The 27,146-nt window shown below is 38.7% G+C and overlaps 2 protein-coding genes across 2 annotated transcripts; both read right to left on the bottom strand.

The window, feature by feature from the left end:
* Positions 1-209: 209 nt before the first annotated feature.
* Positions 210-14,240, bottom strand: LOC141338962 (uncharacterized). The gene is made up of 6 exons (XM_073844576.1): positions 14,189-14,240; positions 13,661-13,957; positions 13,230-13,457; positions 847-1,122; positions 454-753; positions 210-361 (listed from the first exon to the last, which is right to left on the bottom strand). Exons 1-6 carry the CDS (start codon positions 14,238-14,240, stop codon positions 210-212), a joined length of 1,305 nt encoding a protein of 434 aa, XP_073700677.1.
* Positions 14,241-16,704: 2,464 nt separating this feature from the next.
* On the bottom strand, positions 16,705-24,110 carry LOC141338961 (SLAM family member 5-like). The gene is made up of 6 exons (XM_073844575.1): positions 23,828-24,110; positions 21,982-22,278; positions 21,475-21,789; positions 17,059-17,355; positions 16,823-16,966; positions 16,705-16,712 (listed from the first exon to the last, which is right to left on the bottom strand). The coding sequence occupies exons 1-6, from the start codon at positions 24,108-24,110 to the stop codon at positions 16,705-16,707; spliced, it is 1,344 nt and encodes a 447-aa protein (XP_073700676.1).
* Between the last annotated feature and the right edge of the window lie 3,036 nt (positions 24,111-27,146).

Here is a 27,146-nt window from a genome sequence, read left to right as displayed (position 1 = left end):
CGAGAAAAGATGTCGTTTTAACGGGAAAAGATCTCGTTTTTACGAGAAAAGATCTCGTTTTTACGAGAAAAGATGTCGTTTTAACGAGAAAAGATGTCGTTTTAACGGGAAAAGATCTCGTTATAACGACATAGCTGAGTGGGAAAAAGAATAAGTGTGTGGAAGCAATGCGTCACCGTACAAAATAGTTGCATTAGAAATTGAATCGTTTAGGATTCTGATGTGTGAATATGTGCTCGATCTCGTTCAGCTCTTCTGGATCTGATGTCATAAACCAGAAAAAGGACAGTAGCCACGCCCACCAGGGCAGAGAGGACCAATCGGATCACAGCTTCAGTAGGACCACAACAGTGGACAGAGTCTGAGGAATAAAAACATCAAACTGAGATCAGCTCGGTCAATAAACATTAACATCAGCGCCGACATCAACTAATATCAGCAGTGCTGCCGTACCTGAACATGTGTGACAGAGCTCACTGATGTCCAGATGTTGAGTCTGGTTGCTGATGGGATTGTTGATCACACAGCTGTAGGTGTTTTTATCCTCATATTCCACCTCCAGAGGTAGAGAGAGACTGATGCTGAGATTAGACACACTGATGCTGGACAATACACTGTTTCCTTTGTACCAGGAGAGAGTCACATGACTCACATTCACCACTGAACACAACAATGAACAATTCTGCAGTGGTGATGATGATGAAGAAGAACAGTTTGAAGAGTTACTGCTGATGACAGGAGCAGGCAGACGAGCTGAAAACAGTTCAGTGTGTTGAGTGAGTGTTACACAGTTCATCATTTCAAACTAAGGATACCTGAAGAACTGAACAAATGATCTTCACTCACCATAGACAGAAACTTTGAATGCTTTTGATGTCTCTCCCCTCATATTAAACTCTAGTTTATAAATACCAGCATGTTTCCTTCTGCTGTTTGTGATGGTTAGAGATCCAGTTTTATTGTCCAGCTTCAGCCTGTGGCTGAGTCTCCCAAATGCACGATGCTCGAGAGCTGTGAAAGTATTTCCTGTTTCAGACTTCCAAAGTATCTTGAGGTTTTCACTTATTTCGGTGTGATTGAAGTTTAGAGTGACTGGATCACCTTCTGTCACTGATATTTCTTCTGTATCACCAAAAACACAAACAACAGGGTTGGGGAACAAACATAAACAGGGTTTGTTACCGATTATTACTTTCAAATATCTTTATTATAGCAAATAGTTCATTCATAGTAGTGCCTTCATAGTAATCATTTAAATTTAGAAAAAATATAAAACAACAGAGGACACAAAAAAGCAAATGGTGCATTCATTAATATTATATTATTATATATTGAAAAATAAAACAATTGAAGCAAATATTTAACTTACCATAGACAGTGAGATGGAAATATGTTCTTATTGGATATGACCAACGAGAACATTCCTGGAGTACAGAATAAATTCCAGCATGTTCAGTTGTGGTGTTTGTGATGGTCAGAGATCCAGTTTGGTTGTCCAACTTCATTTTGTCTCTGAATATCCCATCAAAAAAGACATTTACAGACATGCTGTCATTTATTACTCTGATTACAGCTATTAAATATTTCCCAAAACTCCAACGAATCTTATCATCATTCTTTATTTCAATAAGACCAGATTGTAGAGTGACTGAATCTCCCTTCTTCACTGCCTTGAATGCACTCAATGTACCACCAAATATACCTGGAAAATGAGGAGTTAATCAAGATTAAAGAAGCTATTGAAGAATAATACACAAGTATAGAGGATTAAAATCACTTGAGTTTGATGAAGCTTCACTAAAATACTGTTAAAATTTTTTAATGTTATGCGAATTATATCTTGCAGCAGCACAAACACTAAATATCCTGAATGAAATGCACCAGTAACTCAATAAAAAAGAAAGACTTTTATTTAGCAATGCATTACACACTGTCATACTTATTTCACATAATTATTCTCAATAACAAATTACAGAGTTGAATTAAACCTGATTTACTCGCAGTAAAATCACAATTCGATTATTTCTAAACGAGAGTAACAGTGAATGTAACGGGTAATTTGTTACATGCCACCAGAACAGAAGCAATCAAACACATTTTCAACTCACCATCCAGACGCCACAAACACAAACAAACCAAAACTAATTTGAGAAGCATTTTCTTTCGTCGGTTTACTGAGAAGCTCACGATAGCGATGCTTAAAAAGTCTAAAAAAAACACTCACGACTGAACTGTGATATTTATCTGGATGAATCTTCTCTCAAAAGGATTCACACTTTGTCACCGTTTCCTTTATCGGAGGAAGTTATGAAAATCATCAAGATTTTTGCTGTATCTAAAAAATTAAAGTGAATTTTGGTCCTGCATGAGTGAAATGTTGAACAGTTTTTAAATTAGATAACAATATGTACTGGTGTGTTATTTGCTGTTGTGAGCTGATTTGGTGTTGATGAGAAATGTTCTTTGGTTCAGAGATTTCTGGCTTTACTTCTGGCCTATTATGCTCATGAAGTCTTGTGTTTTGGGGGTGTAAAAGAACATGCTTGGTGGTTCGAAAATAACATTACTTTTCATGTAATTTACATTATTACAATGGCTTTCTCCCCAGCCTGGCACAAATGGCTTCATTAGTTCCAGGCCTTTTTGTGACTTTGTAGATCTTTTTTATGCCCAAACATACACACCACACACTGACTAAAATTCAAAAAGTGAAAAAGCATAATAGGACCCTTTTAATAACAGACTCTGGTATCTTAGTGCATATGACCAAAGCAACTCTTTGGAAAAATGTGAGTGTACCATGGTCTTTTACTCCTGAGGCATAAAGACATGGATCACAATATAGCAAAAATACTCTGAAGCGCATGTGCGCTAGTTTTTCCTATAGGCGGGAATAAACTCTAGAGGGACTTTGCTCACACACACAAACATCCAGAAGCTGTTTATCCAGTAACTGATCAAACACATTTCTGTACAGATAAAACAAAGAGAAACCACTGCAAAACTCAAAAAACGAGTGATCACATTTATTACATTTGCCAGTGTTGTTGCAACAAAATCCATGAGTAAGTCAATGAAAACATGGACATGGTAACCGATGAATGTAAAAGTTAATTTAGAAAAATTACGAGAAAAAGTTTTGTTCTTGGGGAAACATGCTTGAGTTCATGATGTTATGTCTGTTTTTTTATTAAAAAAAAAAGCTTGAAGCGCCTCCTGCTGGATGACACGCTTCCACTGTTATTAACATCCCACGACTGTCAAAGTGTTTCATACTTACATTGTAAGAAGTTTGCTTCAGAAAATCTTGCAGAGAAAATAACAATTTAATAGCAATAAAAAAAGTAAAAAAGATTCGGAATAAGCTTAACAATAATGTAACCATGTATATAAGATATAAGGTTTACTACGTTTTGTTTAATGGTTAATTGTTATTTAATTGGTTAATATTAATTTTGAGCTGCCTCTAAAACGCACTCTGTAGTTTCTATTCACTTATTCGTTAATATTAATTTTGAGCTGCTTCTTAAAGCACTCTGTTGTTCTATTTAGTTATTCGTTTGTTTTATTTACATCTATTCACTGTTAGAAAAGGAGTGTTCTTCTGTTATTTGTCCTGCGATTGTTTTTGCTTTAAACTCTAGTTTTTATTGCAATCATTAAAATTGATAACTGAGCGTACGGCCAAGGGAAGCTTTTGTTTTTGTCATATCGTTCCCTTCTGGAGCTATTACAAGTGCGAAGCTGTTGCTTTTTGAGTTTCGATTGAGCCATTTTGCGTGCGGGCGAGACATTTGCGGCTGACTGAGCCTAGGAGGCGTCCCTAGCTTTATCAGTGAAGCACTGTTTGGTTGTCTATTTAACTGCGTCAGACCAGCTGACGCTGAAGCGTCAGCGGAAGCGTTCAGCCTCCTCGCGTGAAGACCGACGAGAGTAAAGACTTGCGACTTTTCCTGCGCGACTTAGCCGAGCAACGACACCGACAACGCACTTAAGTACTCCTCTCCTTTATTTCACTCTTCTTTCTGTCCTCCTCTATCATGTGTTTCCAACTCATTCCGGTGGTCTCTTCACACCGCACTAATATCACACGCACACGTCGACGCAATATTTCTAACCTGCGTCCTATCGACACTTCTTCCACTGAACCTTTCTCTTTCACGGTTGGACTCTGGAACTGTCAATCAGCTGTCAACAAAACTGACTTCATTTCAGCATTTTCTGTGCAATCTGGTCTGAGCATTCTAGGTTTGACTGAGACCTGGATTCGTCCAGAAGACTCTGCAACCCCAGCTGCTCTCTCTAATAACTTTTCCTTCTCTCACACCCCTCGTCACACTGGAAGGGGCGGGGGGACGGGACTTCTTATTTCTAACAACTGGAAATACTCAACCCATTCTCCTCTATGCAATTATAGTTCATTTGAATCTCATACAATCACTGTAACATCTCCTATCGAACTCCACATTGTGGTAATCTACCGCCCTCCTACTCAACTTGGCATCTTCTTAGAAGAGCTGGATGGGCTGCTGTCCTCGTTTCCAGAGGATGGCAGCCCACTTCTAGTCTTTGGGGACCTCAACATTCACCTTGACAAACCCTATGCTGCTGACTTCAATTCACTTCTAGCCTCATTTGATCTACAACGTGTTATCACTACATGCACTCATAAATCTGGCAACCAACTTGATCTCATTTACATGCGAAATTGTATTTCAGACAACATTGCGGTCAAACCCCTTCACATCTCTGACCACTTCTTCATTACATTTGACCTACATCTTGCTACTTGTGCACTCCCAACCCCTCTACCTGTTACTTTTAGAAGAAACCTACGCTCTCTCTCACACTCCCATCTTTCTTCTTTAGTATCCTCCTCCCTTCCCTCTCCTACTCACTTCTCATCCCTGGACACTAATGCAGCAACTGACACCTTATGCTCCACTCTTACCTCCTGTCTAGATGTTATATGCCCTCTCTCCTCCAGGCCAGCACGAGCTGCTCCGACAACCCCTTGGTTATCCGATGTTCTTCGTGAGCATCGCTCCAAACTTAGGGCAGCCGAGAGAAAATGGCACAAATCTAAGGATCCATCCGACCTCAGTATATATCGGTCTATGCTCTCATCTTTCGCTACCCAAGTACATACAGCCAAATCTTCATACTTCCACAACAGGATCAACAATTCTCCGGACGCACGCAACCTTTTCAAAACAATTAATACACTGCTTTGTCCCCCTCCACCACCTCCCACAACTTCTATAACAGCTGATGATTTCGCCACATTTTTTACAGACAAAACTACATCGATCAATAATAAGTTCTCAGCTCCACACATACAGGAACTAAAATTGACCACAATCACGGCTGGAACTCCCCACTTCTCCTTCTGTCCTTGCTCAGAGGCAGAAGTAACCAAACTTTTCCTCTCCAGCCATCCGACGACATGTCCTTTAGATCCTATCCCCTCACACCTTCTCCAAGCAATCTCCCCTACAATCCTACCGGCGCTCACACACATCATCAACACATCTCTTCTCACAGGCACTTTTCCCACTACATTTAAGCAGGCCCGGGTAACCCCACTGCTCAAAAAACCTACACTTAACTCTTCACTCATTGAAAACTACAGACCTGTCTCTCTCCTTCCATTCATAGCAAAAACACTGGAACGGGCTGTTTTCAACCAGCTATCCTTATTCCTCTCACAGAACAATCTACTGGACTCTAACCAATCAGGGTTCAGAAGCGGCCATTCAACTGAGACTGCGCTACTGTCTGTCACTGAAGCCTTGCGGACGGCAAAAGCTGAGTCCAAATCATCAGTACTCATCTTGCTGGACCTATCTGCAGCTTTTGACACTGTGAATCACCAGATCCTCCTGTCCACCCTCTCAATGCTGGGCATTACAGGGACTTCACTTCGCTGGTTCAAATCCTACCTCTCTGGTAGGTCTTTCAGAGTGGCCTGGGGAGGCGAGGTATCCAAAACTCATCAGCTGGTCACTGGGGTTCCTCAGGGTTCAGTTCTTGGACCTCTCCTCTTCTCCATATACACTACATCTCTGGGCCCCATCATACAGGCACATGGCTTCTCCTACCATTGCTATGCTGATGACACACAGCTCTATCTTTCATTCAAACCAGACGATCCATCGGTAGCTGCACGGATCTCAGGTTGCCAGGCAGATATCTCTGCATGGATGAAGGAACACCATCTACAGCTCAACCTAGCAAAGACGGAACTCCTTATCTTTCCTGCCACTCCATCTCTACAGCATGACTTCTCCATCCAGTTAGGTTCATCAACAATTACCCCATCAACTTCAGCCAGAAATCTGGGTGTTATCTTTGACAACCAACTGACTTTTAAAGACCACATAGCTAAGACCGATCGATCTTGCAGGTTTGCATTGTACAACATCAGAAAGATCATGCCCTTCCTAACAGAGCATGCTACACAACTCCTCGTCCAGGCCCTGGTCATTTCCAGGCTGGACTACTGCAATGCTCTTTTAGCCGGTCTTCCAGCATGTACAATCAAGCCTCTACAAATGATTCAGAATGCAGCAGCACGACTGGTCTTCAACGAGCCCAAAAAGGCCCATGTCACACCTCTCTTCATATCCCTGCACTGGCTACCGGTTACAGCACGCATCAAATTCAAGACACTGATGCTGGCATATAGGACAGCCACCGGATCATCACCTGCCTACCTCCATTCACTACTACACATCTACACTCCTTCCAGAAGACTGAGATCCTCTAGTGAAAGACGCCTCATTGTACCACCACAGAGAGGTATTAAATCACTGTCCAGAACATTCTCGTTCAATGTCCCTGCCTGGTGGAATGATCTTCCCACCCCTATCCGGAATGCAGACTCCTTAACAGCTTTCAAACGACTGCTGAAAACCCATCTTTTTCGACACTATGTGACTCAATAATAAAAAAAAAAAAAAAAAATCCTCTTCTTGATCCTCCCTTCTAGCCTGTTTTTCCTCTCTTTCTTGATCTTCTCCTTCTAGCCTGCACTCTTCTAACAACGCCTGATATATGGTATTTTTGAACACTTCCTATGTTGATCTGCCTCCTTAGGATGAATCACTTGTTGTATTCCCAATTGTAAGTCGCTTTGGATAAAAGCGTCGGCTAAATGAATAAATGTAAATGTAATGTAAATGTAATAATCCAAAACTTGTTATGCACAAAGGTTGCTTTGTAATCCACCAGGAGGTACTCGACATAATAAACGTACTGAAACACAGAGATGCTCTTGAACCTCAGAGTGAGAAAACTTTATTGATAAATGCAAGAAAACACAAACGAAAATGGACAGTGCAGTAAAGTGAGATCTGTGTGTCTTATCGGAAAAAAATGTGAATATGTTTTTCAAACTGGATTTCGGAAAAATCTGACACCAAAAAGTGCAAGGTGAAAGTGGTTTTGTATTATTGTATTCATTCAGCCAGTAAAATAATTTTAACAACACTACACTACCTTTAAATCTGAGGTGATTTAAAAAATATCCAATCAAACATGAAAAATTAGATTGTAAAAAAAAAAAAAAACATTAAAGAGGAGAGTGTGTTATATTAAATAATCTAGCATAAGCAATGCAATATTTCGTAATCATCAGTATTTATTATGACAAGCACTCACATTTACTTTAAACCTGTTAATTAGAGAATACATTGCTGTTTGTTCTAAAATCATCTTTTAGAGTGGAAATCAGCCACCTAAAATAAACACATATGAATATATAAATACTATATGAATAGATGAATAATTTATAAACGAAACAGTTTTATGAGAAATTATACAATCAATGAGGTACCTGATGTGTGAATGTGTGCTTGATCTGGTTCAACTCTTCTGGATCTGATGTCATAAACCAGAAGAGTCGTTGAATCATTTGATTCAGTTCGCGAATCATTTGATTCATTTCGGGACATTCTGTGTAATTCGTGAATCATTTGATTCAGTTCGCGAATCATTTAATTCATTTCAGGACATTCCCTGCAATTGACCAAGCATATGATTCAGTTCGCGAATCATTTGATTTAGTTAGCGAATCATTTGATTCAGTTCGCAAATCATTTAATTCATTTCAGGACATTCCCTGCAATTGACCAAGCATATGATTCAGTTCGCGAATCATTTTATTTCGTTCGCGAATGATTTGATTCAGTTTGGGACATTCTGCGCGGTTTGCAATTCGTTTGATTCAGTTCATGAATCATTTGATTCATTTTGCTAATCATTTGATTCAGTTCACAAATCATTTGATTTATTTCGGGACATTCTGTGCAATTAGTGAATTATTTGATTCAGTTCACGTATCATTACATTCATTTCTAAACGCTGCGTTCGAATCCGCATACTTCCATACTATATAGTAGGCAAAAAGCAGTAGGCGAGTGAATAAGTATGTTTGGATCTTCAGTATTCATAAAAGAGTAGGCGAGAATTAGTAAGTGCACTAATTCTCGCGAGATTCGGACGAATGTATACTTAATTTGCGTCCGAATATGCCTACTTACCCTCTATATAGTAGGAAAAATGAGTATGTGAAGAAAAAAGTATGTTCGAAACCTCAGTATTCATAAAAGAGTAGGCGAGAAATCCCCGAATGTCCTACTGCTTCAACCTGGATTCTGAAGTGTTCATCTGATGGACACTTTTCAATCCCAGGAGGCCACAGGGGATCAATAGCCGCTTTTCCACTGCTGGGCCAGTGCGATAGCCTACTTTATCATCCAACGTGATTGAGAACTGCGACGAGGGTGTTTACAAATGTGAGTATTACAAACCAAAATACAGTTCCCTGTCTTAATGTCATTGAGCTACTGTATCTTAAACTGCTGATTTGCATAAGGTGTAAAGATGTTAGGCAGTAACGTTAAAGTATATTTGTGATTTCGTTGTAAAACACGTTTTATTATGTATAGTAAACAGTAGACCTCCAGGTGGCACACTTACGTCTTCAAAAGCGGATTTACATAAACCACATAGCCTGGCTAACGCATGTAATGTTTTAATAATGTCAAACTTCATGTGCACTGCGAAACATTTGTATTCCACCAGGAGGCGCTCGATACAATATAAAGGTGCGTTCACACCGGACGCGACTTCCGCGGGAAAAACGCTATTCGCGCTTAGCTGAACGCTTGAACATTTGAGTTTACTCGCGCCATTCGTGCGGTAAAATTCGCGTCATTCGCGCGTGACATTTTCTTCACAACAGACGCGAATTCGCGTCATGGGAGGGGCTTCTGCCACTCGTCAGCGGGAAAGTAGTTGTAAAATAGGTGAATGAGCTCAATTTGCCAGCTTTAGCTTGCTTGTAGTCTCAATATATATGTATATGTAGGTCAAATTGAGTAAAGAGCGTTTTTTAAAACTAACCAGATTGTCCGACCTCTTCACTCACTTTATTCCTAGCAAGATCCCTTTTATTCCTGTTTCTACAAAAGTCCAAAGATGTATCGTACAGCTCTGAGTAACCACAGACAGTAACGGTGCGTTCACACTGGCACGTAGCGAGCTGGGCAAAGCGAGCTTTTTCAATTCATTCATGTGGGAGTTGAGCGTAAACGGTCGCGTGGTGCATTTTGGGATTGGAAGCGTTGCGAAGATTGCGTTGAGAGCGGCTGAGAGCGTCAAAAGGTTGGGCATTTCTCAACTTTATGAAAATCTCGACGGCGACAACCAATCGCTGTGAGAAGTTGTCAAGGAAAGACTATGACGCGTGTTTCCGAAACTGGTGGATTACTGAGCTGAAATCACATATTATTGAAAAAGTCACGCAAAAGTAAATGTACTTTGCATGTTGTTGTTATACGCTACATTTTCATTTGCAAACCGCCGTTAAAAGAAGACAATGGAACGTAAATAGGGTGTGAACATTGTTTTTCAGAGGTGTGCTCTGCCCTAAATTTGACACACCCCAAAGCAGTGGCGTTGTAGCGTTGCCAGCGGCACTGAGCACAAATTTGACGCTGTAGTGTGAACGCACCGTAACGGTGATTTTGTCCTCCATTGTTGTTTCGGATTTCTGCCTCCGTCACTACTCGAACAAGCTCCTGATTGGTTACCGCGGCGCGGATTTTCGCCAAAGTTCAGATTTTTGAACTCACGCGTTTCGCGCGAATGGCGCGACAATCGCATGAAACGCTCAATGCGCGCCGCAGGATGGCTATTCGCGTCTTTGCATTGACTTAACATGTAAATCACTTGCGCTTGCTGCTTCATTGGCGTCCGGTGTGAACGGATGGTGCGTTCACACCGGACGCGACTTGCGCGAATGAATCGCACTATTTGCGTGTAGTTGGACGCTTGAACATTTTAGTTTACTCGCTTCATTCGCGCGTGAAATTTACTTCACAACAGACGCGAATTCGCGTCATGGGAGTGGCGTCTGCCACTACTCAGCGGGAAAGTAGTTGAAAAATAGGTGAATGAGCTCAATTTGCCAGCTTTAGCTTGCTTGTAGTCTCAATATGTATACCCAGCTAACAATTTTTGGTTCCCAGAACGTTCCCGGAACGTTCTCAAGAACGTTCCCTATTGGGTAGCCAGGAAAGTTTTCTTTACGTAACTAGAACGTTCCCCTAACCTAAAGGGAACGTTCTAGTTACGTAAAAAAAACTTTCCTGGCTAACCAATAGGGAACGTTCTATTTATGTTCCTAGAAGGTTCCCTGAAAGTTCTCTGATGGTTCCCAGAACGTTCTCCTAACCTCTTCACTCCAGTACCGCTTCTGTACGTCAGCACTCCCGTGTCCCGAAGTAAGCGGCATGGAAGGCGGACCGATGTGAATCTCAATAATCCCTTCTACACACCATGTCTTGTTTTAAACCATTTTTTAATCATTACAGATAATCAGAGCACATTTAACCATCATAAGGAGCATAAATGAGACTAAATTATGCTATACTATGTTAGATTTCGTTAATGTAAGATGTAGAAGTACCATACCATAAAACAACCCAGATTTTGTTTATTAAAGCACCAAATAACATGACTTCAACAAAATATTCGATTTTAAAAATGTGTATTTTATTTTTTACAGACATTAAAAAAGGAAAACATTTATTTGACTTTAACTAGGATAACATTACGTTCGTTTCTTACCGCTGAATTACCGCTGTCTCTTCTGGACACTAAACGAAAACGTCTCGGTTAACATTATGTTTTCTTCAATAAAACGTGTCAAATCTCCCTAAAATAACAATATTTACTCTCGTATATATATTAGTTATAAGTAATTATCCATTAAAGAGATCAATCACCGAACTTTAGTCAGTCAGTAAAACGAAATGACCGTTATTTTTTTAAATTACGTGAGCGCGCTGCTTTATGTTGAGGACAGGAGAAAGCGCGTGATGGATTAAGCGCGTGATGGAGAAAGCGCGTGCTGGAGTAAAGAAATAAATAGTGTTTATAATGTGATTTTCAGACACTTAACATTGGCTTGTTTTAGCTATAAAATTATAAATTATATTATCATTATAATGCGGTTTGACCACTTTGATGTCATTTATTAAAAGCTTATCTCGGACATGAGATTCTAGTTTGTTTATGATGAAAAAAAAAACATTTCAGCATTAGAAAAATCAGAGTCATCTGCAAAGTTTTAATTCGTTTAAATGGTAATGATTACTAAAAAAAATAACCATCAGGGAACGTTCTGGGAAGGTTCTTTTTAGGTTATAAAATAAAAACTAAAAATAACCTGCAGGGAACGTTCTGGGAAGGTTCTCTCTAGGTTATAAAATAAAAACTAAAAATAACCTGCAGGGAACGTTCTGGGAAGGTTCTTTTTAGGTTATAAAATAAAAACTAAAAATAACCTGCAGGGAACGTTCTGGGAAGGTTCTTTTTAGGTTATAAAATAAAAACTAAAAATAACCTGCAGGGAACGTTCTGGGAAGGTTCTTTTTAGGTTATAAAATAAAAACTAAAAATAACCTGCAGGGAACGTTCTGGGAAGGTTCTTTTTAGGTTATAAAATAAAAACTAAAAATAACCTGCAGGGAACGTTCTGGGAAGGTTCTCTCTAGGTTATAAAATTAAAACCTAAAAATAACCTGCAGGGAACGTTCTGGGAAGGTTCTTTTTAGGTTATAAAATAAAAACTAAAAATAACCTGCAGGGAACGTTCTGGGAAGGTTCTTTTTAGGTTATAAAATAAAAACTAAAAATAACCTGCAGGGAACGTTCTGAGAACGTTCTTTATAGGTTATTAAAAAGAGAACCTACAGGGAACGTTCTGGGAACGTTCTCATTTGGTTCCCGAAAAAATAACCAAATGGGAACCATATGGGAACGTTAGGGGAACGTTCTGTGTTTGCTGGGTATGTAGGTCATATTGAGTAAAGAGCGTTTTTTAAAACTTACCAGATTGTCCGACCTCTTCAATCACTTTCTTCCAAACAAGATCCTTTTTTTTCAGTTTCTATAAAAGTACAAACATGTATGGAACAGCTCCGAGTATCCACAGACAGCAACGGTGATTTTGTCCTCCATTGTTGTTTCAGATTTCTGCCTCCGTCACTACTAGAGCAAGCTCCTGATTGGTTAACGCGGCTCGAGTTTTCGCCAAAGTTCAGATTTTTGAACTTACGCGTTTCGCGCGATTCGTGCAAATGGTGCGGCAAACGCTTGAAACGCTCAACTCGTACAATGATAACACTGCAAGACTACATAGTAGGCTACTAGACTATTAAAACCACTAAACCGGTTGTACTAATGTGAGCATCTAATCTTCAGTATATTCATGACAAACACTTGCATTTGATACTTATATGAGCATTTGAAAATTAGTTGCATTAGTAACAGCAGATGAATATAAGCCCTGCAAAAATAAGATTATTAAATGATAAACATGAAATAGATATATGAGAAGTTACACCATTTAGATTTCTAATGTGTGAATATGTGCTTGATCTTGTTCAGCTCTTCTGGATCTGATGTCATGAACCAGAAGAATGACAGTAGCCACGCCCACCAGAGCAGAGAGAACCAATCGGATCACAGCTTCAGTAGGACCAAAACAGCCTGAGGAATAAAAACATCAAACTGAGATCAGCTTAGTCAGTAAACGTTAATATCAAGAATATTTGAAGGGCAGGACAAATGATCTCTACTCACCATAGACAGAAACTTTGAACATTTTTACTGACCCAATTAAAGGTTTTTTGACCCTGTTATAAATAGTAAATAACGTCCAGCATGTTCAGTTCTGATGTTTGTGATGGTCAGAGATCCAGTTTGATTGTCCAGCTTCAGTCTGTCTCTAAATCTCCCATCAAGAACATCATCATATACAGTGAATCTATTGCGTACATCAGCTATCAAATTGATTTCAGTTCCAAACCTCCACTGAATCTCATAATTTTTAGTAACACCAGAGTTTAAAGTGAGTGAATCTCCCTCCATTACTGATATTTCGTCTGTATCATCAAACACAGAGAACAAACAGAAAAAGGTTTGTCACAAATGATTACTGTTTAGATACTTCATGTTTTTTTACTGTAATTAGTTGAAATGTAATTTTCAAATGACTAATACTATAAAACAACAGAACTGACAAAAAAAAAGCAAAAAAAAAAGCATGTAGATTAATATTGTATCTAGTGATGGAAAAAATGTTTACTCACCAAGAACCCGAGCAAGAAATATAATTGCATATGGTTGGTCTTTACTACATAAAACCCAGCATGTTGAGTTGTGGTTTTTCTAATAGTCAGAGATCCAGTTTGATTGTCCAGCTTCAGTCTGTCTCTGAATCTCCCATCAAGAGCATCATCATATTCAGTCATGTTGCCAACCAGTTTATTGATTTCAGCAATTAAAATGTCATTTCCACACCTCCACTGAATCACACCATCATCCATTATTTCAGTAAGACCAGAGTTTAGAGTGACTGAATTTCCAATTTTCACTGACTTCCCTTCATGAGCAATCTCATCATTAAAATCAAAGAGCTTTTGCTGGTTTTAAAATATTGAATATTTTAAAATAAATGTTGCATGATACAAATAATGTTTAATTTCTTAATTGACTGTTGATGTTTTTTTTTGTTTTTTTTGTTTACTGAAAATATGTTTTGTAAGGAGTGAAATTCAGATGGTTTGGTTTATACAAGTAGGAGAAGAAAAAAAGAAATGCTCCAGCCACAAACCACAGACCTCATTCAACTTAGACACACTGATGATCAAAAGATCAAACCACATGTAGACAAATCAGCCCACAACAGGTTTAACCTTGCCACACAAACTGAGCGTCTGAAAATGGTTCAATGTGTCGAGTGAGTGTTTATAGGGTCCATCGTATAAATATTTGAAGGGGAGCACAAATGATCTCAACTCACCATAGACAGAAACTCTAAATGTTTTTGCTGAATGTCTTATAAACGGTGGTTTATAAAATCCAGCATGTTTATTTGTGATGGTCAGACATTTAGAATGATTGTTAGCCAATATCCGAGTCTCTTTATAATATTTAAAAGCCTAACAGCGGTGACAATTTGTTTCAGACTTCCAGTGACATATCTTGTTATTTTTTCTTGTTTAAGTAAAATTAAGAGTGACTGAAATCTCCGTCCATTACTGAAAAGAAGAAAAAAAAAACAAAACACAAACCTCCTTTCAAATTAGACACACTGATGTAGAAGCTGTTTGTGTCACGTTTCAAGGAAGAGGTCAGGGTCCAAATGCAGGTAAGATATTATTTAATTAAACAAAACACAAACAAAAGGCCAACACGGCACAAACACGACTTGAAATGCAACACAGACAGAAGTGAAAACACGAGCTGAGTACAGCGATCCGGAACGTGAGGGACAGACATCAGAAGACAATGAAACCAGGACGAGTGGTGCGAGATGGGAAACTATATAGTCTGTGGTAATTGTGAACAGCTGTGTGATCAGAGGTGTGATCGTTGTGTGTGATGGGACAGGTGTATGTGATTTAGAGGAGGGGTTGTTAGAGGAAGGGAGACAGTGACCTCTGGCAGTGTTGCCAGATTGGGCTTCTTTTGATCGGCTTGGACCGGAGAATAACACATTGGGCGGGTAGACAAAATTTGGGCTGCTTTAAAAAATTAAAAGCCGCCCAATCAGCATTTTTTTTCTTCGCTTTTATCATTAGTCATGTTATTTTAGTACGTTCGAGCTCAAAGTATCACAGTGATATAATGTGAAGTGCAGTCATCAACTCATTTTTGCTTAACGTAACCCTTACTGGTTTAGTTTAACAGAGACCTGTCAATCAATTTACGTCTTTTACGTTAGTGAGATGTGATGACTTGTGAGTGACGGGGTTTTACATTACATTTGTTTCTCATCACTTTTTGCACAGAAATTAGCATTTTTTAAATGTGGACATTGAAAATGATGCATGCGTTTTTCCAAGGGTTAAAGTAATTTGTTAATTTCCACGATTTCTGGACATTTTACGCATATTTTCGGCCTGTTTTGATCCATATTCCTGTGAAATTGATTTATCTTTATTTTATTTTGTCATTATTCTTTTTTTTAAAGAGATAAAAATGGTCCTTATCAACCTAGACATTGCAATAAAATTCTCATTATTTTGGCAGTTAAAATTTGGGCTGGTTTTTGTTGAAGTGGGCAGGTTTTGGTGAGCTTTTGGGCTGGAAATCGTCAACCTGATCTGGCAACACTGACCTCTGGTGGGGAAGGGAAAAGTCCGCAGCCCAGAGTCATGACAGTTTGTCCATCAAAAGATCAAACCACATAGATGTAGAAAAATCAGACCACAACAGGTTTGACCTTGACACACAAAGCGAGCATCTCACACTATCAGTGAATGGCCTTTAGCATTTGTTTTTGCTAGTGTTGCTACAACAAACAGTAAAAACTAATGAGAAAAGTAGCCTGTAAATCTGATTTACTCCGCTGAAACAAAATACGACATAAAATCAGTATTTTTTATGTGATATTTTGTCTCAGGAGTTTTACAAGTTTGAGTTTATAATGAGATCTCTGGATTTTATTTGCATTTTAGTGCAGGAACGTCTCTTGACAAGAAAAAAAATCCTCTGAAGCATTGAGCTTCTTCTGCTGGATGAATCGTCGAGAGTAGAAACATTCACAGACTGTGATGACACGCTTCCACTATTATTAACATCCTACGACTGTCAAAGTGTTTCATATTTACATTTGAAGAAGTGTATTTATATGCGTGTTAAACTTCATATGCACTGCTGAAACTTTGTATTCCACCAGGAGGCACTCGACATAATAAACGGAATGAAACATGGAGATGCTCTTGAACCTCAGAGTGAGAAATCTTTATTGATAAATGCAAGCGAACACAAACAGCAAATGGACGCTGTAGTGAAGCGAGATGTGTGTGTCTTACCGGAAAAAAACAGGAATACGTTTCTCAAACTGGATTTCTGACAAATCTGACACTAGTCTATAATGTTAACAACACTTCACTACCTTTAAATCTAAGGTGATTTTGAACATCTTCATACAAACATGACAAATTAGATCGTAAAACAACAAAACATTAAAAAGGAAAGTGTGTTATCTTAACTAATCTAGCATAAGCGATGCAATATTTGGTAATCATCCGTATTTATCACGACAAGCATTCACATTTACTTTAAACTGTTAATGAGAGAATGCATTGCTGTTTGTTCCCAAATCATCTTCTGGAGTGGAAATCAGCCACCTAATATAAACACATATACCGGTATGTGAATATATAAAACAATTACAAATAACTGAAGATTAATAATTAATAAACTAAACAGTTTCATGAGAAATTATATAATGAGGTACCTGAAGTGTAAAAATGTGCTTGATCTTGTTCAGCTCTTCTGGATCTGACGTCATAAACCAGAAGAATGACGTTAGCCACGCCCACCAGAGCGGAGAGGACCAATCGGATCACAGCTCCAGTAGGACCACAACAGTGGACAGAGTCTGAGGAATAACAACATCAAACTGAGATCAGCCCAGTCGATAAATTTTAATATCAGCGCAGACATCAACTAATATCAGCAGTGCTGCCGTACCTGAACATGTGTGACAGAGTTCACGGATGTCCAGATGTTGAGTCTGGTTGCTGATGGGATTGTTGAGCACACAGCTGTAGGTGTTTTTATCCTGATATTCCACCTCCAGAGGTAGAGAGAGACTGATGCTGAGATCAGACACACTGATGCTGGACAATACACTGTTTCTTTTGTACCAGGAGAGAGTCACACGACTCACATTCACAACTGAACACATTAATGAACAATTTTGTTGTGATGAAGATGATGAAGAACATTGTGAAGAGTTACTGCTGATGACAGGAACAGACAGACGAGCTGAAAACGGTTCAGTGTGTTGAGTGAGTGTTTATATTATCCATCACTTGAATATTTGGAGGACAGAACAAATGATCTCAACTCACCATAGACAGAAACTCTGAATGCTTTTGATGATGGATCACCTACTTTTATCTTTTTTTTTATAAATTCCAGCATGTTCAGTTGTGATGTTTGTGATCGTCAGACATCCAGTTTGATTGTCCAGCTTCAGTCCGTCTTCAGATCTCTCAAAGGCATGATACTTGAGAGATTTGAAAGTATATACTGTTTCAGACTGCCAAAATATTTTTACATTTTTGCTTTTTTCGGTGTGATTGAAGTTTAGAGTGACTGAATCTCCCTCCGTCACTGAGATTTCTTCTGCATCACCAAAGACACTAGCCTAGAAATCTAGACGCACCCTAGCGGCAGCAAAAATTATTTTGCAGCCAGGTGGGTCTAGACACTCTCAATAGACCTTCTAGCTGCAAAAACCCAAATTGGGTCAGGCCAATCACAACGCGTATAGAGTAGGCGGGGCGGGCTTAACATATGACGACAGAGTTGCGCCGGCTGCCACTTGAAAAACAAAGAATGGCGGCTGCAGCTGTCGAACAGCGGTCTTTCGAATCGGCTTTGGCCGCGACTCTGGAGGACTTGGAGTTAAGTTTTTCTTTAAGAAACGAGCAAAGAACGGCACTTAAGTCATTTTTAAAAAAGGAAGATGTGTTTGGAGTTTTGCCGACTGGATACGGAAAAAGCTTAATATACCAATTACTACGTCACCTTCTTCGTTGCTCTGATTGGTTGAAGCGCTATCCTATTGCGTGCATAGGGATTTTGAGAGACAACCGTTTATCCCGCCCCTCGGAGTAAGCCGCGTCTATGGAGAGTTTCCAGACTAAACATCTTGATGTAAGTCTGGCTCGCCAGGCTACAAAGACACAGAAAACATAAAGAAACGGGGTTTGTCTCAGATTAAAGGCCTGTGCACCCTGGGATGAATATCGCGCGCACTTATCGCCAGCGTTTTTCACCAGAATACCTAAGCGGTTTTCACTGGTGATTTGACTCGAGAGATAAACTGTTGGCTAAACAAATGAAGGACAAAAAAGTTCCAGAAGCCACTGTTTCCCCCCATACAGGAACCTCCAAACCTGTTCCCTCCATCATCAGCTCCTCTTCACCTCCAACTCACTGTTCCACCATCTCAGCAACTTCACAGACTGGCAACAGGGCAAAGGAAGGAACTACCTTCGTCAAGACATCATCAGGGCCTGATGTCACCTACATCTTCTCTGTTCTTCCCTTCTCCAGTGAGGAAGTCATCAGTGCACAGCAGGATGCCATCCCACTTTCCATCTCCCCTTCCACACACCAGACTGACCGGATCACCATGATCATCCACCAGGGGTTGCTGTACCGACGGATCAAGAGTGAGGACGGCCAGCACCGACTACAGCTTGTCGTTCCAAAGGCCTTGATCCGACGAACGCTACAGAGCCTCCACAGCAGGACACCGGAGAGTCATCATGGACGACTGAAAACTCTCCTCCGCATCCTAGAGGTCGCCTGGTGGCCAACGCTCCGTAAGGATGTCTGGTGGTTTGTGGGAAGCTGTGGAATGTGTAACGTTATCAACCAAAGCAAAGAACCACCTCTTCACCCTGCAACAACACCAACCATCAAGCCAGGAAGGAGGAATCTACGGTGGGAGAAGCGTGCCGGCAACGCTGGGTACAGAAAACACCAGGGAGGAACCGCGCAACCTACCCAGGCCTACCCAGGCTGGTACCGACTTCCACCTCTCTACAACGGTTCCCCACTTCCTTCCAGCCAACTAGGGCCTGCATGGGAGTGCTTAGTTTTAGCTAATTTATTTCAAAGACATTTTAAGTCACACTTTAAAGAGGATACCCATTTTATGGACAATGGATACCAGTACTCTTAAGAGACTAGTTTCTTCCCCGATGTGCCGTAGGCAAAGGAGGGAGACTATGTGACACTGTCACACAAGAAACATGTTTTACCACTCTATTTATTACAATGACTTTATGTATAGTAGAGTTTTAAGTGTTTTACATGTTTTTTTTTAGTCCATTTTATTCCTCTTAACATTTTAAGTGTGTATGTCTTTAAGAAATGAATGGTCACTTCTGAAGAAGTGACTGTAAATTTGATATCTTTCTCTCTTCTTACTGCCGTAATCAATCTCTACACACTTTGCTGGTTTTGGAAATTCATGGAAACGCTAACGTGGATTTTTTTCTTTTCTGAACAAATGAAAACAAAAGAGAGAAAAGATACCTGCTGTAGTCTCTTATTGCTCCCATTCACCACTTTAGTTTTATAATGATGACTTCCGCTTGAATATTAATGTAAAATATTCGACACAAACATAAAATAATAATAATGTTTCAACTGTATGTGGTTTGCTTCAGAAAATCTTGTATAATTACAAAATAATCTAATAGTACTAAATAAGTCGAACACTGTTTTATCAGTATAAGCTTAATATTAATGAAAACATTTAAAAATAAGCCTCATGTTTTAATAATGCAAAACTTCATATGCACTGGTGAACCATTCAGGAGGCGCTCGACAAAATCATGTATGAAAAATTGCTGAATTTAACGACAATCCCTTGCATTTGATACTTTGATCATATATGTGACCCTGGAGCACAAAACCAGTCTCAAGTCGCTGGGGTATGTTTGTAGCAATAGCCAAAAATACATTGCATGGGTCAAAATTATAGATTTTTCTTTTATGCCAAAAATCTTTGGGAAATTAAGTAAAGATCATGTTCCATGAAGATTTTTTGTAAAATTCCTATTATAAATATATCAAAATGTAATTTTTGATAAGTAATATGCATTGTTAAGAACTTAATTTGGACAACTTTAAAGGTGATTTTCTCAGTATTTTGATTTTTTTGCACCCTCAGATTCCAGATTTTTAAATAGATGCATCTCAGCCAAATATTGTCCTATCCTAACAAACCATACATCAATAGAAAGCTTATTTATTGAGCTTTCATATTATATATACATCTCAGTTTTGTAAAATTTAACCTTATGACTGGTTTTGTGGTCCAGGGTCACATATGAGCATTTGAGCAAAATTAACCACATTATTTTCAGAAGATGAATATAAAGTAGGGCCGGGACTCGATTAAAAAATTTAATCTAATTAATTAGAGGCTTTGTAATTAATTAATCGAAATTAATCACATTTTAATCGCATATAAATATTTGACCTGAGAACAGTGAGAATTAAGATTTTTACATGGATTTTTAGTATACCATTGAATAATGACTGAATACATAAGCTTAAGCAACAAAATATTGTTTATTTTTGTTCAACCAAGTCCAACAGACCAGTGCAATATTGCCATTAAGTGTAAAGAGGCACGTTCTTTAACAAGTCTTTCATACCGAGAACTCTGCTCTTGTGTTTGCTTAATTATGCATTTAAACGTTAATGACCAAACCTATCATTATAAATGTTGCTGCACATGGAATATAACGCGGATAACATTTAAAAAATATTTTTTATCAGGTTACACACTGATTATTTATCACGTAAACCCCTTTCTCTACATGTCCGTTGGTCGCGTATATCCTCCATGTTTGTAGTTTTTTAACACTTTTTATGCGTGTTTGTAGTTCTAATCGAATCCTCGTTCACGGCGCAGTGTGTTGCGGGCAATATTAGCAGTTAAGAGTGTGCATTGATCGTTAAGTAGTAGACCATCCGGGAATCTTTGGAATAATTTTTTAAACATACTACGATTTGGGACATACAATACTATTTAGGACGGACGCAGCTTGTCTAAACAATCTATTTTTTGCAGTCTATGGTCTAAACGCTAGTTGGTGCTCCAGTATAATCGGTCCGCGGAATCTCATCCAGTAAGAAACGTTCCGCGGTGCAAAACTAACTGCAATTAAAATGCGTTACAAAAATTTTAACGCGTTATTTTTGTGTAATTAATTAATCTAAATTAACGCGTTAAAGTCCCGGCCCTAATATAAAGATTATAATAATGTAAGAAATAACATCATCCTTTAGGTTTCTGTTGTGTGAAAATGTGCTTTATTTTGTTCAGCTCTTTTGAATCTGATCTTTACTCACTATAGACAGAAACATGGAAAGCTTTAAATAGCTGGTTTGTCGGTCCTCTCTCTATCACAAGAAAATAAGGTCCAGCATGTTCAGTTGTGATGTTTGTGATGGTCAAAGATCCAGTTTGTTCGTCCAGCTTCAGTCTGTCTCTGAATCTCCCATCAAGAATATCATCCTTTACAATGCTGGACCATGTGGACCATGCGTTCATTACAGCTATGAGAGTGTTTTTATTCATATACATCCAAAAAATCTGTTCCAACACTGTTTTAGAAAGACCAGAGTTTAGAGTGACTGAGTCTCCCTCCTTCACTGACATTTCATCTGTATCAGCAAACACACATGGGGAACAAACAGAAGAGGGTTTGTCACATAGTAATACTGTTTAAATACTTTATGCTTGTTTACTTAAGTAATTAGTTGGACATGTAATTTCTAAAAGACTAATAATAGAAAACAACAGAACAGACTGAAAAAAGTAAAAGAGTGTGTGGATTAATATTGTATTGTACTCACCATAGACAGAGAGAAAGAAAAACAATCTCATAGAGTTGATCCATACTTTATAAACTCCAGCATGTTCAGTTGTGATGTTTGTGATGGTCAGCGATCCATTTTTTTCATCCAGCTTCAATCTGTCTCTGAATCTCCCATCAAGAACATCATCATAGACAGTGAAACCTTTGGCCTGTTTATTGATTTCAGCTATTAAAGTGTTTCCTCTTCCAAACGTCCACTTAATCTCATCGTCCATTATTTCAGTAAGATCAGAGTCTAGAGTGACTGAATCGCCCTCCTTCATTGATATTTCATCTGTATCATCAAATACACACAGAGGACAAACAAAATCAGGGTTCATCACAGATTCAGAGTCTTATCTGATGGTTTACTAAAGTAAAACGTTTAAAGTGTAAATTTGTGCATGTGAAATGAATTACATAATATATCAGAAATGGTGTTTGGATTAATAACTATGTTTGTGTTGATTCCAGAAGGATCAATTATTGACCCAACAGCATTCAGCATGAAGGACCTTTACTTGAGCTTCAGCAAAGTTCATTTAATTTGTATTCATTTCAAATTTGACTTCAGCTTTGCATTTAATCTGACGCCAACGGTCAAATGACTCTAAAACGCAGAATGATATTAAGTTTATTAATTTCTGTCACTTATTCACTTATTCTCTTCTCGAGATTTGTAGCTCTGTTGTTTCATTGCATGATGTCTGTTTTTGTGAACGCTCTTGTTTTCAGTCTTATCAGGATTAAAGCTATCAAATATCTAATTATATATAACAGTGGCGAGCGGTGATCCAGATTGGCTTTAAAGGGATAGTTCACCCAAAAATGAAAATTTGATGTTTATCTGCTTACCCCCAGGGCATCCAAGATGTAGGTGACTTTATATAATAACGTAGGATGTGGATGGGCACCAAACCTTTAAAAGTAAACAAAAACATGCACAGACAAACCCAAATTACACCCTGCGGCTCGTGACGATACATTGATGTCCTAAGACACGAAACGATCGGTTTTTGTGAGAAACTGAACAGTATTTATATCATTTTCTACCTTTGATACACAGCCACGAGTTTAGCATCCGGCTCGTTGCATGTGTACACGCTCATGGCGTGTCTTAGGACATCAGTGTATCGTCACGAGCCGCAGGGTGTAATCTGGATTTGTCTGTGCATGTTTTTGTTTACTTTTAAAGGTCTGGTGCCCATCCACTTCCATTATATGGCTGACAGACTGCACCGGTTTTCGTTTAAAATCTTTGTTTGTGTTTTTCTGAGGGAACAAAGTCACCTACATCTTGGATACCCTGGGGGTAAGCAGATAAACATCACATTTTTACATCTCAAATGACAAGGGATCAGCTTATGTTTATATTAATTAGCCCGTGAACTCATCCTCTCAGATGGCCTTGGTATTCGGAGCATTCGCATCTTTTATGGACGGAACGCCACAGATATATAATTATGGGGGCAGCCGTGGCCTAATGGTTAGAGATTCGGACTTGTAACCCAAAGGTTGCAGGTTCGAGTCTCAGGTCCGGCAGGGATTGTAGGTGGGGGGAGTGAATGTACAGCACTCTCTCCACCCTCAATACCACGACTGAGGTGAGTCCCTTGAGCAAGGCACCGATCCCCCAACTGCTCCCCGGGCGCCGCAGCAATGGCTGCCCACTGCTCCGGGTGTGTGTTCACGGTGTGTGTGTGTTCACTACTGTGTGTGTGCACTTGGATGGGTTAAATGCAGAGCACAAATTCCTTGTATGGGTCACCATACTTGGCCTCACTCACCCCCTTTCCTTTCCTTTCCTTTCCTTTCCTTAAAATATAAAACTTAATTTAACTCACCAATGACAGTGAGATTGAAAAACCTCCCCACACTCTTGCTCTTCAGTTCATAACGCCCAGCTTGTTTCATTCTCACGTTTGTGATGGTCAGAGATCCAGTTTGATTGTCCAGCTTCAGTCTGTCTCTGAATCTCCCATCAAGAACATCATCATATACAGTCATGCTGCCGGTCCGTTTATTGATTTCAGCAATTAAAGTGTTTTCAGATCCAAACATCCACTGAATCCGATCATCATCCTTCACTCCAGTAAGACCAGAGATTAGGGTGACCGAATCTCCCATTTTCAATAACTTGCTTTCATTACCAAACACACCTGCAAAACAGAGTTTTTTAGCCAGTTAGCAAGTTTCGCGGCTAAACTCGGCTAAAGTAAACAGGCTCCTCACTCCACAGAGAGAATAAAGGGGCGGGTTGAGCAGAGCTCATTCACATTTAAAGGAATATCGAAAATAACCAGTTGAGTAAAGCTGCTTTTGACAACGTAAAAAGGTGTTGTTTTACATTACAATTAAAAAAATAAAAATAAGTATGTTATAGACTTTTCATTAAGACCCTGAAGAATCATATCAACTTGTGGAAAATGGGCATCCGATGACCCCTTCAAGTAAAGATCATGTTCCATGAAGATGTTTTGTAAATTTGCTTCCATAAATATACCCAAATTATTTTTTTGTTTAATAATTTGCATTGCTAACAACTTGGACCACTTTAAAGGAGGACATCCAAGATGTTCATGTCTTTCTGTCTTCAGTCGTAAAGAAATGATGGTTTTCCAGGAAAGCATTTCAGGATTTTCCATATAATGGACTTCATTGGTGCCTCTTATTTTGAACTTCCAAAATGCAGTTTAAATGCAGCCTTAAAGAGCTCTAAACCATTCCAGCCGAGGAAGAAGGGTCTTATCTTTTTCTTTTTTTTTTTGAAAAATAAAAATGTGTATACTTTTTAAGCACAAAAGCTCGTGTAGCACTAACTCCGTGTCCACGATGCTATGTGCTATTGAATCCCGTCGAAAGTTCACTTTAAGTAAGTGCAAGTAAGTCAAACGCTGTTGACCAATGACCGGTCGTTTCGCTAGATAAGACCCTTCTTCCTCGGCTGTTTAGAGCCCTTTGAGGCTGCATTTAAACTACATTTAAACTGCATTTTGGAAGTTCAAAATTGGGGGCGCCAATGAAAAATCCTGAAATGCTTTCCTCAAAAAACATAATTTCTTTACGACTGAAAACAGAAAGACATGAACATCTTGGATGACAAGAGGGTGAGTAAATTATTTGTAAATTTTTGTTCTGGAAGTAGAGTTGTCCTATAATGGTGATTTTCTCTCACTCTTTTTTTTGCACCCTTAGATTCCAAATATTCAAATAGTTAAATCTTAATTTCCAAAATTGACACTTATGACTGGTTTCGTGGCCCAGGTCTTTTTTTTTTTATGATAATGCAATGAAAATATGTCCACCAAATTGTGCAGACATATTTTTTGGCCAGGCTGTCATAGAGAGAAATTATGAATACATGCAAAACCAAGTTAACCAACAAAATATTATTAGCTGATTATGCCGTTTTTTTGTTTTTTCCTCATATTTAAAATATTTGAAAATATGTTGATGATTTAATCCAACCTGTTGAGTTGAGAAAAAAAAAAAAAAAACTAAAAAGACCAACACAGACCAATCCTAGTGTAAATGAAGATTCTTTAACTTTAATCTTTAGGGTCACACTAAAATGAATGCTAATACTAATTCGACCCATAATTTATCACGTTAGTATAACAGAAAGAACCGAAACCATAGAAAACATTTTAAACTCACCAACCAGATGCCACAAACACAAACAGAACAAACCAAATTTGAGAAACATTTTCTTTATCAGTTCACAGAAAATCTCTCTGTAGTAACCCTTAAAATGTAAAAAAAAATCATGGTTGAACTCTGATATTTATTTGGTTGTGTGTAAATCCTCCCCTAACCTTCATCACAGTTTACTTTCATATGTCCATCCTCTTTTACATCAGGAAAACCAACAAGCTTTTGTTGATCTTACATTTGCAAACTCAAAACCAGGAAAAGGCAAAGTTCATCTAAGTGATCAACAAACAGGTTGTCTGAAGCAATTTAAGTCAAAGTTTAATTCAATACAAGTGTAAAATGAGCCAAAAACATCAAAACAAATTCCTGTATGTGCGATAAAGCTCTTTCTGATTCTTGAGCTGTTTAAGAAAGTATCAAGAAATCCAAATCTTCCTAATGAATGGTGATAAGGGGGTGCGCAACATAATGAATGTAATAAAACATGGAGAGACTCTTAGAGTGAGAAAACTTAATTAAGGCAAACGAATACAGAAGGCAAATGGACAGCAGTAATAAAGTGAGATCTGTGTGTCAGAGAAAATATAAACAATGAAACCTTACGAATAAATACATTTGAAAATTAGAAAAAAATAGAGAGAGTGCAAGCTCAGATAATCATCAGTATTTTTATTGTGCTTGATCTTGTTCAGCTCTTCTGGATCTGATGTCATAAACCAGAAGAATGACAGTAGCCACGCCCACCAGAGCGGAGAGGACCAATCGGATCACAGCTTCAGTAGAACCACAACAGTCGACAGAGTCTAAGGAACAAAAACAACAAACTGAGATCAGCTCAGTCGATAAACGTTAATATATTCAGCAGTGCTGCCGTACCTGAACATGGTTGACAGAGCTCACTGATGACCAGATGCTGAGACAGGTTAGTGAATGAGTTGTTGAGCACACAGCTGTAGGTGTTTTTATCCTCATATTCCACCTCCAGAGGTAGAGAGAGACTGATGCTGAGATCAGACGCACTGATGCTGGACAATAAACTGTTTCCTTTGTACCAGGAGAGAGTCACATGACTCACATTCACCACTGAACACATCAGTGAACAATATGAGGATGATGATGAAGAACATTGTGAAGAGTTACTGCCGATGACAGGAACAGGCAGACGAGCTGAAAACAGAGAATAAAGTGAAATATAAATAAATCGAATCAACAATCATATTTTCAGTTCAGTGTGATGAGTGAGTGTTGTACAGTCATCTAAAAATACAAAATGATTCAACAATAAACATGTAAATTGTTAATAAATCTGGATGAAATATCAAGAATATTTGAAGGAGCAAAAAAACGATCGCTACTTACTATAGACAGAAACTCTAAATGTTATTGAAGACGGTTTTGCTCCAGTTATCTTTAGTTTATAATCTCCAGCATCTTCAGTTGTGGTGTTTGAGATGGTCAGAGATCCAGTTTGATTGTCCAGCTTCAGTCTGTCTCTGAATCTCCCATCAA

Source organism: Garra rufa, chromosome 7 (assembly GCF_049309525.1).
Source record: "Garra rufa chromosome 7, GarRuf1.0, whole genome shotgun sequence".
Lineage (NCBI taxonomy): Eukaryota > Metazoa > Chordata > Actinopteri > Cypriniformes > Cyprinidae > Garra > Garra rufa.
Note: the sequence above shows the minus strand (reverse complement) of the source record. Positions and strands in the feature narration are given on the sequence as shown.

Bases quoted from the DNA above. Each gene is read 5' to 3' on its own strand.
- LOC141338962 (XM_073844576.1), bottom strand. From the start codon at position 14,240: ATGTGGTTTGATCTTTTGATCATCAGTGTGTCTAAGTTGAATGAGGTC. The intron at 754-846 runs GTGAGTGAAGAT...AACTGTTTTCAG, and splicing joins ATTCAAAGTTTCTGTCTATG to CTCGTCTGCCTGCTCCTGTC. The intron at 362-453 runs GTACGGCAGCAC...TTTATTCCTCAG, and splicing joins GCTCTGTCACACATGTTCAG to ACTCTGTCCACTGTTGTGGT.
- LOC141338961 (XM_073844575.1), bottom strand. From the start codon at position 24,110: ATGGGAGATTCGGTCACCCTAATCTCTGGTCTTACTGGAGTGAAGGAT. The intron at 22,279-23,827 runs GTGAGTTAAATT...TTGATGATACAG, and splicing joins TTTCAATCTCACTGTCATTG to ATGAAATATCAATGAAGGAG. The intron at 17,356-21,474 runs GTGAGTAAAGAT...AACCGTTTTCAG, and splicing joins TTTCCATGTTTCTGTCTATA to CTCGTCTGTCTGTTCCTGTC.